At 33.1% G+C, this 14,212-nt stretch overlaps 1 protein-coding gene across 3 annotated transcripts in view; it reads left to right on the top strand.

Annotated features, from left to right (window-relative positions):
- The window catches only part of LOC118202943 (acid-sensing ion channel 4-A-like), a 100,077-nt gene that overhangs the window by 52,063 nt on the left and 33,802 nt on the right, over nucleotides 1–14,212 (top strand). For all 3 annotated transcript variants that reach the window (XM_035375185.2, XM_035375178.2, XM_035375159.2), the window contains 3 exons: nucleotides 527–792; nucleotides 9,606–9,718; nucleotides 11,427–11,590. In XM_035375185.2, coding sequence (XP_035231076.1) covers nucleotides 527–792; nucleotides 9,606–9,718; nucleotides 11,427–11,590 — 543 coding nt within the window. The remainder of the gene's footprint in view (nucleotides 1–526; nucleotides 793–9,605; nucleotides 9,719–11,426; nucleotides 11,591–14,212) is intronic.

Raw genomic sequence — 14,212 nt, 5'->3', positions numbered from 1 at the left:
CAGTAAATAATATACTTTGTTATTTAAGTAGTTAAATAGTAAGTCTATAAAGGCCATGCTCAATATTTTTATATTTCGTTTAAGTGTGATATCTTATAAAATATAAATGCAGAAAGCAAATTTCGATGTTATCATTTCTGCTATGAAGAACTATTCAAAGCACAGTCTAACCTGCAAAGTTTGATTTTAATGCGTCAAGAAAGGAAGATTAAAACTGACATTACACAGATTATTAGAAAATTCTTTCCTCTTAAATCTTAGATCCGAAGATGCTGTTAATACGAGTATATCGCTTGCTTGCAGTGTTTTTCTTAATATTTAATTTCAAAGGAAAATTGTTACTTGAAATACATAAACCGAATGACATCCATTTCTTTCTTTTTATGCAACTACTTATACTTCGTCTGCATATAAATCATATTTTGTGAAGATAATTTTGATAAATAAAAACATTAAATTGCCGTATTTTGAATTTTATGCTAACTGTCCTTTTATTATTATTATTATTTTTTTATATTATCCACAGAGCTATGTTGACAAACAATTAGAGATTCTACGGCAGGTGACACAGGCTTTCTATTACAACGCCACTCTCAGTGTTGCGGGTATTGACCCTACTGCAATCTGTTACAAACCGTTCGAAGAATTTATGTATCGGAGTAAAACTGTTGATCTGAGCGACATCTGGATGAGCCTCACTGTCAACAAAGACAGCCTGCAGAAGTTTGGTCATCAGGAAGAAGAACTAATTATTCACTGCACTTACAATGCCAGAAACTGTTATAACAATACGTTAGTTTCCTTACTGTTTTATTACAAAAATGCATACATATATTTACATACGTATAGTTTGCATATGTAAGAGTTCTTATTTAGAATTGTTTGGTTTTCCTTTACCACTTAGTCTAGTATATGACGTTATTTTTCCTAGTAATAATGTATTTACGAAAAAGATACACAAAAGGTTTAATTGTCATTAGCGTTTGATGTTTACAATCCCATACAAAATTTACTTTACATTGCACCGATTTTTCTTTTGCGGCAATTTTTAACTGTGTATAATTTTTTCGCAGAACACTCGAAGTGGTTTCACGGAGAACCAGTAGTTCCACAGGCCACGAATTAAGAACCGTAGACTTAAATATTGAAGCAGTGTACAATAATCTAAATGTTGTTAGCTTGGGTATATTAACAATAAATGCAAAGTAACAGATAAAATCGGCTTTAGCGGTAAAGATATATAGTAATATGGGAAGCTGATGAGACTGCACTGGCTCTATTCGATAAGATGGAATTTGTTTAAAGATGCATGTAGATGAAACAGGTTGAGAAGTTCAATTAGCTCTTTGCAAAAATATACGCAGGATTTCTTGAAGTACTTTGGAAAGAAAAAAAAAAAAAAGGGGGGGGGTTCATTGGCAATCAAAGCCATTTGCTAACTTGCTTTCTTAAGATTTTAAGGAAGCAAATTATGTAACACAGTGTCATTTTATTTGCTGTAGCATGAAACTATTTGCCATTTAAAATAAGTTTCAAAGGTTATATTTCGGAAAGTAGATTGGAGTTATTCATTTCAAACACAGAAGTTTGCATTTACAAGAACACGCCAAGTACAGTTGAAACGTGAAAGTACAGTTGAAACAGTCCACGTGAAAGCTGGTGGCAGTACGAAGATATGATACAACAGTAGCTTTATTCAGTGGGTGGTGTATTTAATTATGGCAAAGCACACGAGGGCTATCTGCCTAAGGGGAGGGATGCCTTTCGTGGAGGACTTTCTAAGGGAAACTGGCTCGTATACACGTTACACATGGGGAAAACCACGAAAACGCCCATGCAGCCAGCCCGTTCGCGGGATTCGAACCTCGGACCGAACTACCAGTGTTCAGCGACTTTACCGCTCGGCCGCTCGTGGGCCCTTTATTCAGTGGGAGAAATATGAATATTTTCGCATCTAGGACATTTCGCCGTCGCTATTTCACCGTGGCCGTCGGGCCGTTTTGCCGTCAAAGCATATTTTCTTTACATAATTGTGTTACATCTTTCCGTATTATACTTGTATTAAATTTATTTGGTTTAATAATTCTGTTTACCTTTTGTATACTTAATAAAGGTTGCTCGTAATGTATATAATTGTTTACAAGTATGAGATATAAAGAAATTAGACATATTTACTTGGAAAATTATGTCAGTATCAAAGAAAACTGGGGCCAAACCTCTAATATAACATAAATATATAAGTTATATTATCGATTTTAAAATTATTGCAATATTTACATGATTCGTCAAAATTTCTTGAAATTTTAATCAGTTAGTTCAGAGAAATCCCTCATACAAGCAGGAAATTCACATTTTTATGAAATCTGAATGAGAAACGAAATTACTTTGGAATCTTGTCAGCACATTACTCTCTTAAAATTAATATGTCATGTGTAACGATGTATTTGTATAAAATTTTACACAAAAACATCTTATACATTATTTTATATAAAATGTTTATTAAATTAAATTATTAATCTAAACAGAATCATTAAACTAAATCAACTTAATATAATGCGGCAAGATATAATACAGTCGTGTAAAGAAAAATATGTCTTGACGGCAAAACGTCCCGATTGAAACGGCCCGGCGGCGAATAGTCCCATTCAAATATTTTCTGTTAAAAATCGGCTTCACACGATCTGTAATTTGAAATGATGCATGATTCCAAAGTTGTTTGATTAGACTTCAGCAGCATTGAATACAAATTACATTCCTAAATATTATGCCAATGAGTTCAACGAATAGTCTTTAAAAAGCTTAAACATCCGGTATGGATTAGACTTAATAAATTAAAGCAAATTACTCTGAGGTTGTCTGCTTATGGCAAAAGATATCTACGCGGAGAACTTTCTTAGGTAAACTGCCTCATAATCAAAGTTACTATACTACAAAATTTGCTTTAGCTGACCAGAATCTTTTAGCGTATGACGTCACTGGTTGATATTCTTCTCCAAAGCAACTACTGTCTTGGGTAACTAAACGTAATTGCGTCTTTATTTCTTCCGTTTCTGTAAATAACGTCATAGAACTCGGGTATTGAGATGAGCCTAACTGTCTGTCCACTGGCCTTGTTAGAAATCACAGATCTGCTTTATGGCTACCCCCGGCCAAACGCGAAAGTGGTTAGTGACTCTGACTGCCGTATCGAAGGTCCCGGGTTCGAATTCCGGAAAAGGCATGGATGTAAATTACCTGTCCTTTCATAGATGCAACGGTGGCCCCTATTACGTGCCTCCATAATACCGCGTTCGACCTTAGTAGTAGCCAGTGCCTATAATGGTTAGTGCCCGCCATTGGGGAGTACCTTATGGCTGCCACGTTTTCCTGTAGGAATTTATTGTGGTACACGACGTTGCTTTTGGTTTTCCACTCCATAACCACAAACACTATATCTGAGGACCTACTTGAAATATGATAATGAAATGAAAACTGTAGGATCTGTGAAACGATGGTTGTATCGTATAGTGTACAAAGAGAAAGATCGACGATAATTTATACTAGGAGTGTTCTCGATTGCAGAGCGGTAGTTGTCCAAGTAGTTCTGTCACTGAATATCTCACATATGTGAAACAGTCAGGATGAAGCAAAAAAAAAAAATAGTCGTCTTGTAGAAGAATATTCGTAAGTTTTCAAAACATCATTCATAGAGTAAGCAGAATGAATTCTAAAACAGATGCAACGTTTTTATGAAATGAAAAGGGAATTTCTTTTCCAAAAACTAGACTTGAAATCTTAGCAAAAAGTAATTTATCACAGCTAAGTAATAAAATATGAAGGTATGTTGTTGTTGTGACTTGTCTCCCTTTTCTGATAGTAACCTCAGAACAAGCCCACGAAATTCATCGTGGCAAGGAGTGCAACATTGTGCCTGACGTCGGCAAGAGCCTTGAACACCATACAGGTGACAGTACGACTTTGCTCAGTTCCACCCACAGTTTTGATAGAGAGCATCCCGGTTGGACGGATCCAATGGTCTCCCACGCCTCTTTCCCTACTATTATTATTATTTCCCTACTATTTAAAATTATCAACGGCTCGAGAGGAATCTCGTCTTACCGCATATTTAGAGTGACCCCATCCGCACAGACACTATACATTTACAAACATCCATGCCTTCTCCGGGATTCGAACCCAGGCTCTTCGGTATGGCAGTCAGGGTCACTAACCACTACTCCTGTTGCGCGGCTGAAGGTACATGAATATATAATATATAATAATGTACTGTAATATTAATCTGATGCATTTTTATTTTTGCAAAATATGTTCCTCCATTTGTGATTAAGTTAATATGACTTTTGATGCATTTTTAGGGCTAATATAGTTAATGAAAATTATCTATAATTTTTGTTACATATTTTAGACGCAAATTTTCTACTTTTCATCACTTGGCCAATCACAAGTATAATAAATTTATATCGGTAGTTTGACGATATACCTCTTCTCAAAATTTATTTAGAATAAAATAGAGGCATTTAAAATTAATTATGAAATACATAAAAATGATTTATTTAAGTATTATTTAAAGTTATGTAGTCGACTATGTAAAGATGTAAAGTAAATGATTATTAGTCCAAAGAAGCTTTGTCCCTGAAGGGCTACTGTTTTTGTTTTGCGATTTTGCATTGAATCACTATAAATTTTCGTTTCACTTTTCAAACCACCAAATGTTAGAGTCCTGCATTATGTTTGAATAAATTAAATAATGAAAAATCTGCATAAATGTATGTATATTTCTCGCATTGTGATAAAACAACGGTACATAGAGCCATCGAATTTTGAATGACGTAATCCTCCTACGAATATGGGCATGTGGAAGGTCAAATATGAAATTTGGAATTTGTTTTATGACCGATTTAATATTTTGTAAAACTTAAACGAATTTCTGAGTAGCAAACTCAACGATTTAAAAGCGAGCAATGGCAACACTCTACGAGGGAAAAAAAAAACCTTTTTATCTCCAGCGCGCGAAACTGTATATCGGAAATCCTAAACATATGCTCATTTTAAAATTATTTTGCTACATTGCTATTGAACTGAATTTTATGGTTTAAGTGCAAAGAACGAAATATTTAAATAAATAAAGGTAACACACAAAACGTTAAAAAAACGCCCCTTTGGACATAATTTAAAATCTGAGACCTTTCAGATTTTTTTATATTACTATACTTTTGACATTGGAGAAATCCCTGCATAAAATAAATCTACATTGGGAATTTGTATTTAGGTACACTCAAAAGCAATCTAAAGGAAAGCTTAAGATATAAGTGGTATAAGTTAGGCTTATTTCACCAGGATAGTGACTTTAAACATACGGCGCATAATGTGAAAAATGTGGTATCTTTATTATTGTAAGCTCTTCCCTAGGCCCCAGACTTCAGTGTCATTGAAAAATCTATGGTCCATGCTCGAAAAGGCTGTGAAACAGCATAAAATAACAAGAAAGTAATTTGAAACTCGTTCTGTAAAAAGAATGGGACAAAGTATCTTTAGTTACAACTAGAAACTTAGTCCAGTCTGCATCACCACGTTTGGAAGCAACAACAAAAGCTAACGGACATGCAGCAAAAGAGAGAAACTTCCTTATTTATCAAAGACAACAGAAGTTTTTTTAGTGTATTCTTTATTTTTTGGAGCAAGCGTCTGCTAATATTTATTTTAAATGCAACATGTAATTTTATTTTCAAGGGTTTTTCTTTCAGTCTTGTATATTTTGGCAGAAATGAAATTATTAATTATGTGTATGAAACAAAAACATGTTTGTACTTATTGGTAGTTATTTGTTTGCTTTAAAATTTATATATATCAATAAAGTGTTGGATGTATTTTTGGTGTCAATGTTTTTCATATATGAAATCAGGTGTGCATTTATCACCTTGTGTGCATTTAGCTCAACAGTGTCCTTTCCCAGTTCTGTCAATTCTCCTTTTTTAAAGAAACGAAAATAAGATTTTTTTTTTCATTTTTATATTTAATTCTGCCTGAAACTATTCTTCTCCAATCTATGAACAACATGGGCTTTGCAAGCTGATAATTTTCAGCTTTAACGATGTTCCATGATCAGATTTTTATTTTAAGTTTCGATTTATTTTACTTCAATCACCGAAATTCTGCTTTCTGATTTGCTGCTGAATATTCCAGAATATTAGTGCAACAATGAAAGAGTAATTTTAATTTTTAAAATTAATGAGAATTTTCTGCAGGATTACATGAAATTCGTGAACTACATTTTTAAGTCAGGATTATTTTGAATACTGAGCACATATGAGCCATTTTTGTCTGATCTGTCTTAAGAATAAAAAGTATTGCTTTGTGTCTTTTATGGACTCTTAGATATTAATGACAGCATTTTCATAAAAGTCAGGAAATACCAACTACTTCAAAACAAAATTATTTGCGTAATGTGTAACAATCGTATGATTCTTCATATTCAGTAGTGGGTAGCTTATAATTAGCTACAAGAATTCAACTGCAACTAATATTCTAGTAAAGTTTTTAATTCCAACTGTCGCATTATTTTGAAGAAATTATGACAACAAAAAACTTCCGATTTTATTCTGTGCTGAAGTTTTTGCCATCCCTGGTCTTTTTAGTTTGAAGGGTTACTTAAAGGGAAAAATGGGCAGGAAAAATGAGAGATGTGTGAAAAGCTAAAAAGCCAACGTAACTTTTATGGTTCAGACAAACTCCAGACATAATGTTGCAATAGGTTTCCAGACTTTATGAACATTTTATTTAATTTCATTGTACAATCAAATCTGTTTAAACCGTTACCCGCATGACACATCAGTCTAGGTCATTTTTTCATATTCCCAAAATATCTCAATTAATCGTTCATACAACTTTCTCCGTTTGCCCAGCCTTATTCAAAGAAAAATTCTATTTAATACGTTATTTTGTGATCACCCATTTAGCTTGTTATTTAAATGGAAAATATTTATAAAATATGGATATTTACAATTTCTTACCAAAAAAAAAAAAAAAAAAAAAATGCAAAACTAAAGTTCACCCAGGTAGTTCAAGTTTTAGAAGTAAATAATTTTTAATTGGATGGTGATCCTAAAAAAAGGGCTTTCGAAAACACCAACTAAGAAAAGATTGCGCAAACCTTTTAAGAATTTCATACATGACTGCAAAAACAGATGACATTTTTGCTCACTTAAAATGTTGCCCAGAATTGAGGAAAAAAATAATTTGATTTTTAATTCTACATGTAACTAAAATTGAATGGACAGCTGTTTAAAAATAAAATAAAATAAATATATTCTTCTTGATTCTAGATTGTATTTTAAATCTAACAAAAAACTGCAGAAATTATTTCAGTTTTATTTTAACTTCGCCTTAGAAGACGTCTCGCTAAATAATTTAATTTTTATCAATCCCAAGGATGGCGTACTATCGATATTTGGCTGCAATTGTATTTGCAATTTTATCAGTCTAGATAAAGAATGTATATGTAGATAGAGAGATAAGTAGATTATTGTATGTCGCGAAAATTGCTAACATTCAACATTTTGTGAAGTTCGATTTATGAATTTCTCTAAAGGCATAAAGAATCAACTTAACTGTGAATGCATGACAGTAAAGCACTTTTTTTGTAGTCTTCATTTCCCTTCACTTTGTGTTGCAAATTATATTATTGCTTTTGCTTTCAATAAAATAAGAAGAGATTTTTCTGTAATAAAAACACATGTTTCTGTATTATAAATCCTATTTTCACCTTTGTAGGGCAAAATATTAGCAAAACTATTTTACTAAACTAAATTATGAAATTTAATTCAAAATTTACTAACCCAGTACTTGTAAATACCTTCTCCATAGCTGTAAATTTACTCTCAATCCTGTAATGAACGCAAGAAAGGACTTGTTCAGAATTGTAAGAAAACTTATTCCATAAACAAAATACTCTACTTAAAAAAAGGGGGTTTAACACAAACATTGTTTTCTAGATACTTCTCTCAAACTTAACAAGGTATATATTTCACGTACCGAACTTTCGCATATATTAATGATGTCGTAGGTTTTCCTTGTGTAAGATATACATGGGTGGACAGAGGCATATCCATATGATTTCATGTAGGCATGGCCAGTTTCTCATGTAATGTCGGCGCACGTTTCACCTGCCTTTTCACAGTCAGAAGCCTCGTCAGTGGCGCATAACCATAACCTCTTTCTAGAATGTTTACGACAGACCTTCGATGGGATTGACATTAAATGAATTTGGATTCCCTTCCAGAACATCATGTTGACAAAATTAAAAAGCGGTAGAGCAAACAGTATCTGCCGTGACAAAACAGTATTTAGGGAAAAGCAGATCTTTCTATAGACGAAGTCGAGTCACTGAGTACAGTGAATGTTATCGCAAACTTCTATGGTACTTCTGTGCAATGATAGTGTCATCATATGAAAGAAAATCGTTGAAAGCAAGAAAAGTAAAACACTTGCGTTTTATGCATAATGACTGGAAAATCTTGCTTCGCGCAACTTTGAATGGATTTTTCATTTGCTCGGCGGATGACTCTGTTTTCCGATATTTCCTTATAGAACTGGAAAGAGTTATTCATTAGACAAAATAAACCTTTTTTTTCCCCTTGGAATGAAGTCAACATGTTCCTTCACTTTCTCATGCACTGGACGTACCCCATATGGTGTAGCCTATTACTAGTCGTTCATCGAGATACGGGTCGTTGTGTACATACACTGTTCAATATCTGCAGCGTCTGTGAAAGTACCAGGTCTATCTTCTGAAAGGAAGAAGCAAAATATGATTTTTTTCCAAGTAGTAGTTGGAGATTTACTTCTGCTACATTTATGAGATTGGCATATATTTTCTTGTAGTATCTGAGATGCGTTTTGACAATAGATTTGTTCAGCTCATGAGCTATATCTGTCGTATAATACTCCCATTACATCGTTTCTAGAGGATCTTCTCGCGTATCTATATTTTCCGTTCCTTTCTTTTCATTTTCGAACTAGTAACAGCGAAGATAAGGCACCCGATTTCGTGCTACTTTGTCATTTGCGTATTCACGGCCACATTAAGATATAAAGTAGCATATGCATGTGTAGAAATTATCGAGGTTGAATGGACATATATTTATTACTGAGATGTTTGGGAGGAATACTGCGCTCAGGAATATTATTAGACGCTTAATATAGTGTTTAACTCCATTTTTCGTTTTAAATCAGGGCTTAGGCATGGTCAGTGTTTTGGTTAATTAGATGGCTTTTCGTACAAATGCCAACGAATTTTCATTTCTTAGCATTTGTAGCAACAACACATGAGATGCTTGTAAATGTCTCTCTTCAAGTAAAGTATCTGCTGCGGTATTTTTAACCTCATATTGCGTGAATTACGCATCATTATACAGAGTATTTCTTGAAAGACTCGTTTAAATTCTCAAGAATACTCAAAATGTCCTGTGACTAATAAGGGAGGGTAAACATTTCGGTTTAATTTTATAATGATTATTTACATACTTAATCATTTTCATGCAAAAGAACAGACTAACTACATTATATTTCCGCTGTTGTAAATTTTTGAAATGCTGTATTTTTTTCTTTAGGCATTCAATTGTTCAAGTGAATGCATATCCTTCTCCTCGGTACGGATTATGCCACACAATATCAGTTAACCAGATGTCCCTTCAGAATGTAACAAGACCTGGCCTTTCTCTAGGTAGGTATTAAAGCAACATGATGCCATTTTATTCATTCTTTTGAAATGATAAAAGGGACAATAAGAATACTAATTTCACAGAGCACTTCTTATTCAGAAGTCAAACAACAAAGAGCACTTCTTCTCTAACCGTAACATGCTCAGGTATTTGGTTCATTTAAAAAACAGGACTCTTTTATTCAGAAAACAGTAGCAGTTATCGTGAGTACTGGGAAGCGATTCATTACGGTATTATATATTAATTTCTTCCTTAATGTTAATCACTAAAAGTCATCTCAGTCTCAGTATAAAGTACTATAAACATATAAATCTGGCGACAACAGCAAATATCAATCAGGAATAATATTCATTATGTAAACAGCATTTTTGGGGAGCTACGAATAAAACCGGTTATTTTTAATACAAAGTGCCTGAAACAATGGCGCTTGAAATGAATTTTAAAATCTAGTTACAATGATTTTAAAATGTACTTACAGTAGCGAACGGTACAACATGTGATAATTTATTTTTAGAACTTTAAAAATATTCCGTTTCTAATCAAACTGCTTCAAATGTACTTTTTTCAATGTTTGGAGGAATGTGGTTCAGAGTTAGGACCTTTTAGCCTTGAAAGAGAATAGTTTGTACTTTTTAGAAAATTATCGAAAGAATTATGGTTTTTATAAACAGAAAATATTGCCACACATCTGTATATATCTGATATCTTATAAACGAATATTACGCAGAATCACATCTGTACATATCTGATGCCTTATAAACGAATATTACGCAAAATCACATGTGTACATATCTGATACCTTATAAACGAATATTACATAGAATTTATACAAAGTTGCTTAACTACGAGCATGCTGAGTGCAAAAACATTAGTAATTTCACTACGTAAAATTTCTTTTTTTAAGTATATTCCATTCTCAAGAAAATATCAATAAAAATTTAGAATTTCATGAACACATATTCAAAATACTATGCACGATAACACTACTGTTTGAAAAGCTTGCTTAAAAATAAGTAAAAGTAAAATTACGTTTTAAAAATAGTATCTAATTACCATAAAAATAAAAGACATAAATTATTAACAATGAATATCGCAGAATAAGTTCGTCAGTATTATAAAAAGTGCTAGTGTAACTAAATGATTGAGAAGGATATTCCAATAATATCTTGTTTTATATTTAGTTTAAGTTAACATAAAGAAATAAAAACTATGTGCAGTTAATTTAAATGTGCATTAATTTAAATGCAATAATTGTTTTATATATCTTACATATATTTTAACGCAAATGCGTCAACTTTTATAATGCCGATAATAACCGCTTTTTTTCTTCCTCGATTATTTAAGATGATAGAGGTTTTAATTTAGGGTTAGATTTATTCATTGCTAGAAGTGAATTCACTAAAAAAAGTTAAAAAACATGCAGTAAATTCCCTGCGAATACATTAATAGGTAGCGAACAGATGATATGCAAGCGATCTGGAAACGTGCCATTTGATATTATAACAGCATGAGAATTGGCCTAACTTAAGACTGATTCAAGGGTTGAAGTAATGACTTTTTGTTCATACCAACAAATTCGAAATGAAATAATGACTACTTTGTCAATACGAACTTCGACGTATTCATATGAAATATGATTTTCGATTTATTCACGTAAAATATGATTTTATTCAAGCTATGTTTTGTCAGTTAGTAATTCTTCTTATTTAGGTTTACGTCTAACTCTCAACATACAGCGAAATGAGTATTTAGACCTATTATCTCCAGAATACGGAGCGAGACTCTTAGTACATCCTCCTGGTACTTATCCAACACTTCAGAGAGGTGGTGTTGTGCTGCAGCCTGGTACAAAAACATACGTCAGTGTTCGCATGGTAAGTATGAAATATGTCATTACGAATTATTGATAAATCTGAGAATAAATGAGTATTCCATTTGAGATTAAACATAGACGTACAGGAGGAATGCTCCACAGAGGATATGAATTTTCTGAATATTATGATTCCAAAACGTTTAACGTTAACAAGTAAATCTTCTGTTTTATATGGTAAAAGAAATTTCATTAAAAAACCGTATAGGTATATTCATTTTCTGCTTAATAATAGGAGAGGGAGGAATGTAAAACACATAGCTTAAACTGAAAATTAAATTCCAAATTTGTGAATACTTATTACATTTACAGAAATAAAATTGTGTGTATATTATTCCAAGAACCTTGATTTTCTTTCTTAACTGTATGTTAGTTACTTTAGCTGCTTAAGACTGCCAGAAAATTGGCATTTCTTTGATCATTCTGTTCTACCTGAATGAAACGTGCTTAAATTATGACGGAAAATTCCTATTTTAAAGGAATGAAGTAAAGGCGTTTTGAAAATTTAGAACTTAAGAACTATGAAATTAATTTAAAGCCTATATAGATTTTATCTCAGTAATTTTAGCACAGAAGTAGTAAAACCTAAGAAATCTTTATGCTAAAATTTCAATTATGTAAAAGATATTGAAGCATAATATTGCAGATTCATAGCATTCTTGAATAAATTATCCATAGGACTAAAAACTGAATCGGACTGAAAACAGAAAGCAAAGCTTTTGATACCCCTAGTAGTATTTAACTTTTATATCTCTAAATAAGCATTTAAAATGAAAGTTTTACTCGCCCACCCCCACCTCCAATGGTCGGACATTGCTCGAAGCCATTTATCGGGAATGGCCGAATCCATCAGTCATTTAGATTTTTCGTCATCGAGAATGTTGCCCAAAATGCAAGAAAGGGGTAGACCGATATTAGATTCGCAAGAAAGGAGGATACACGTACATCCAAGCTGCAGAAATGAAAATAAGTACTAAAATTAAGACACAATAACACGCCGAATAAATACTAATTCAGAAGTCAAACAACAAAAATCAGCGTTATACCTACAAAATTTTCACAGGACTAGTTTCGATGGTTTTACCGAACCACCATCTTCAGCTGCAAAACCGCAAATGAACAAGATAGGAAATAAATTATTTCCTATAATAAATTATAATACATTATTTCCTATCTTGTTCATTTGCGGTTTTGCAGCTGAAGATGGTGGTTCGGTAAAACCATCGAAACTAGTCCTGTGAAAATTTTGTAGGTATAACGCTGATTTTTGTTGTTTGACTTCTGAATTAAGTACTAAAACTTTGAAAAATTTAGTAAAAATTGATAAACTGCTTCTTTAACTTTATAAAATACAATAATGATAAAGTTTGCTAAGCATAAGAAATATGTCTGGTAAGTTAGTCATTCCAATAGCATTTCATTTCATTGAAAGCAAGACCAGTACATTTAATTTAGGGCTGGCCAATAAGTAGCAAGAAGTGTCGCCTTAAAATCTGTTTAAATGGGTTTTTATCTTTATTCCGGTTTCTCTATTGGAATTCGTGACCGAAGTATGCATTTTCGTCAGAAGTATCAGGTGGACGCTTATATTTCCGTACTGAAAATGAAAATTATTTGGTACATGCTGTCCTGTAATCAAAAAATCATATTGAACGCGCTTGTCAGTTAAATGTTACTTGAAAGAAAAATCCGAACTAAGAAAACATCTAAATGATGCATCGCAGAAGAACTTCGGTTAAGCTTTTATTCTACATAGAAGCATCAGATGATAAAAAAGAACTAGTAATTAAAAAAGAACTAGTAATTAGAACTGATAAAAATATCCGCAATATATGTATGTATATACTATAAAAATGTTTTTTGCCCCACTGGCGAGCGCTTAGCCGACTTAGGCTTGGCCACTACTAAGGCCAGAATTGGTGGCCACTTTATTCTGGAAGCACTTAATAGATGGGCAACCGTTACCTCCTATGAAGGGACGGACAATTACAACCATGCCGGAATTCGAGCCCGGGGTACCGCAGTAGGCTCCGTCTGGGCGACTTCACAAAAATGTTAAATCCTGGAGTATACATCAAGAGCCGTACCAAAGGTTGGAGAGAATCAGACACTTGCCATCGAGTAAAAACTGGAAGAGGAAGCAAAGTGTAAAGAATTATCTAATTTACTCGTGCGTGCTGTCCGGGTGTTAAGTGGTTATTACTTAGTGTTACATCCAGTTAACGGCTGAAAGATCCATGGTTTGAATCCTGGTGAGGGCATTATTAATTTCTCCTGATCCTGATCCTCCGAAATATTTATAATATTCTCTACTATGGCATCCGAACTAAAATGTGATGGACCATAACTCGTCACCACCGTATTTAGTAGATTAAGTAGAAGATAAAGTATCGAATTATCGCATTTCTACATTCGTGCTTTTCCAGTGTAAGTGGTTAGCATGTTCAGCTACAAGTGGAAGATCTGTAGTTTGAATCCCGTGAAGGACACGGTTAATGTTTCATGTTTCCTGGTCGAAATGTCTGATAATCTCTGAAAACATGCAACAAATTACGTACATTAACACCAAAATGGTAAGAGGATTTAATCCTAGTATCCGGTGCACACGGGATTTGGCTACTTTTTG

The sequence above is a fragment of the Stegodyphus dumicola genome, chromosome X2 (genome assembly GCF_044657685.1).
Source record: "Stegodyphus dumicola isolate Sdum_Otavi_A_Nest chromosome X2, ASM4465768v1".
In the NCBI taxonomy this organism is placed as follows: Eukaryota; Metazoa; Arthropoda; class Arachnida; order Araneae; family Eresidae; genus Stegodyphus; species Stegodyphus dumicola.
This window is presented reverse-complemented; position numbering and strand designations above follow the sequence as displayed.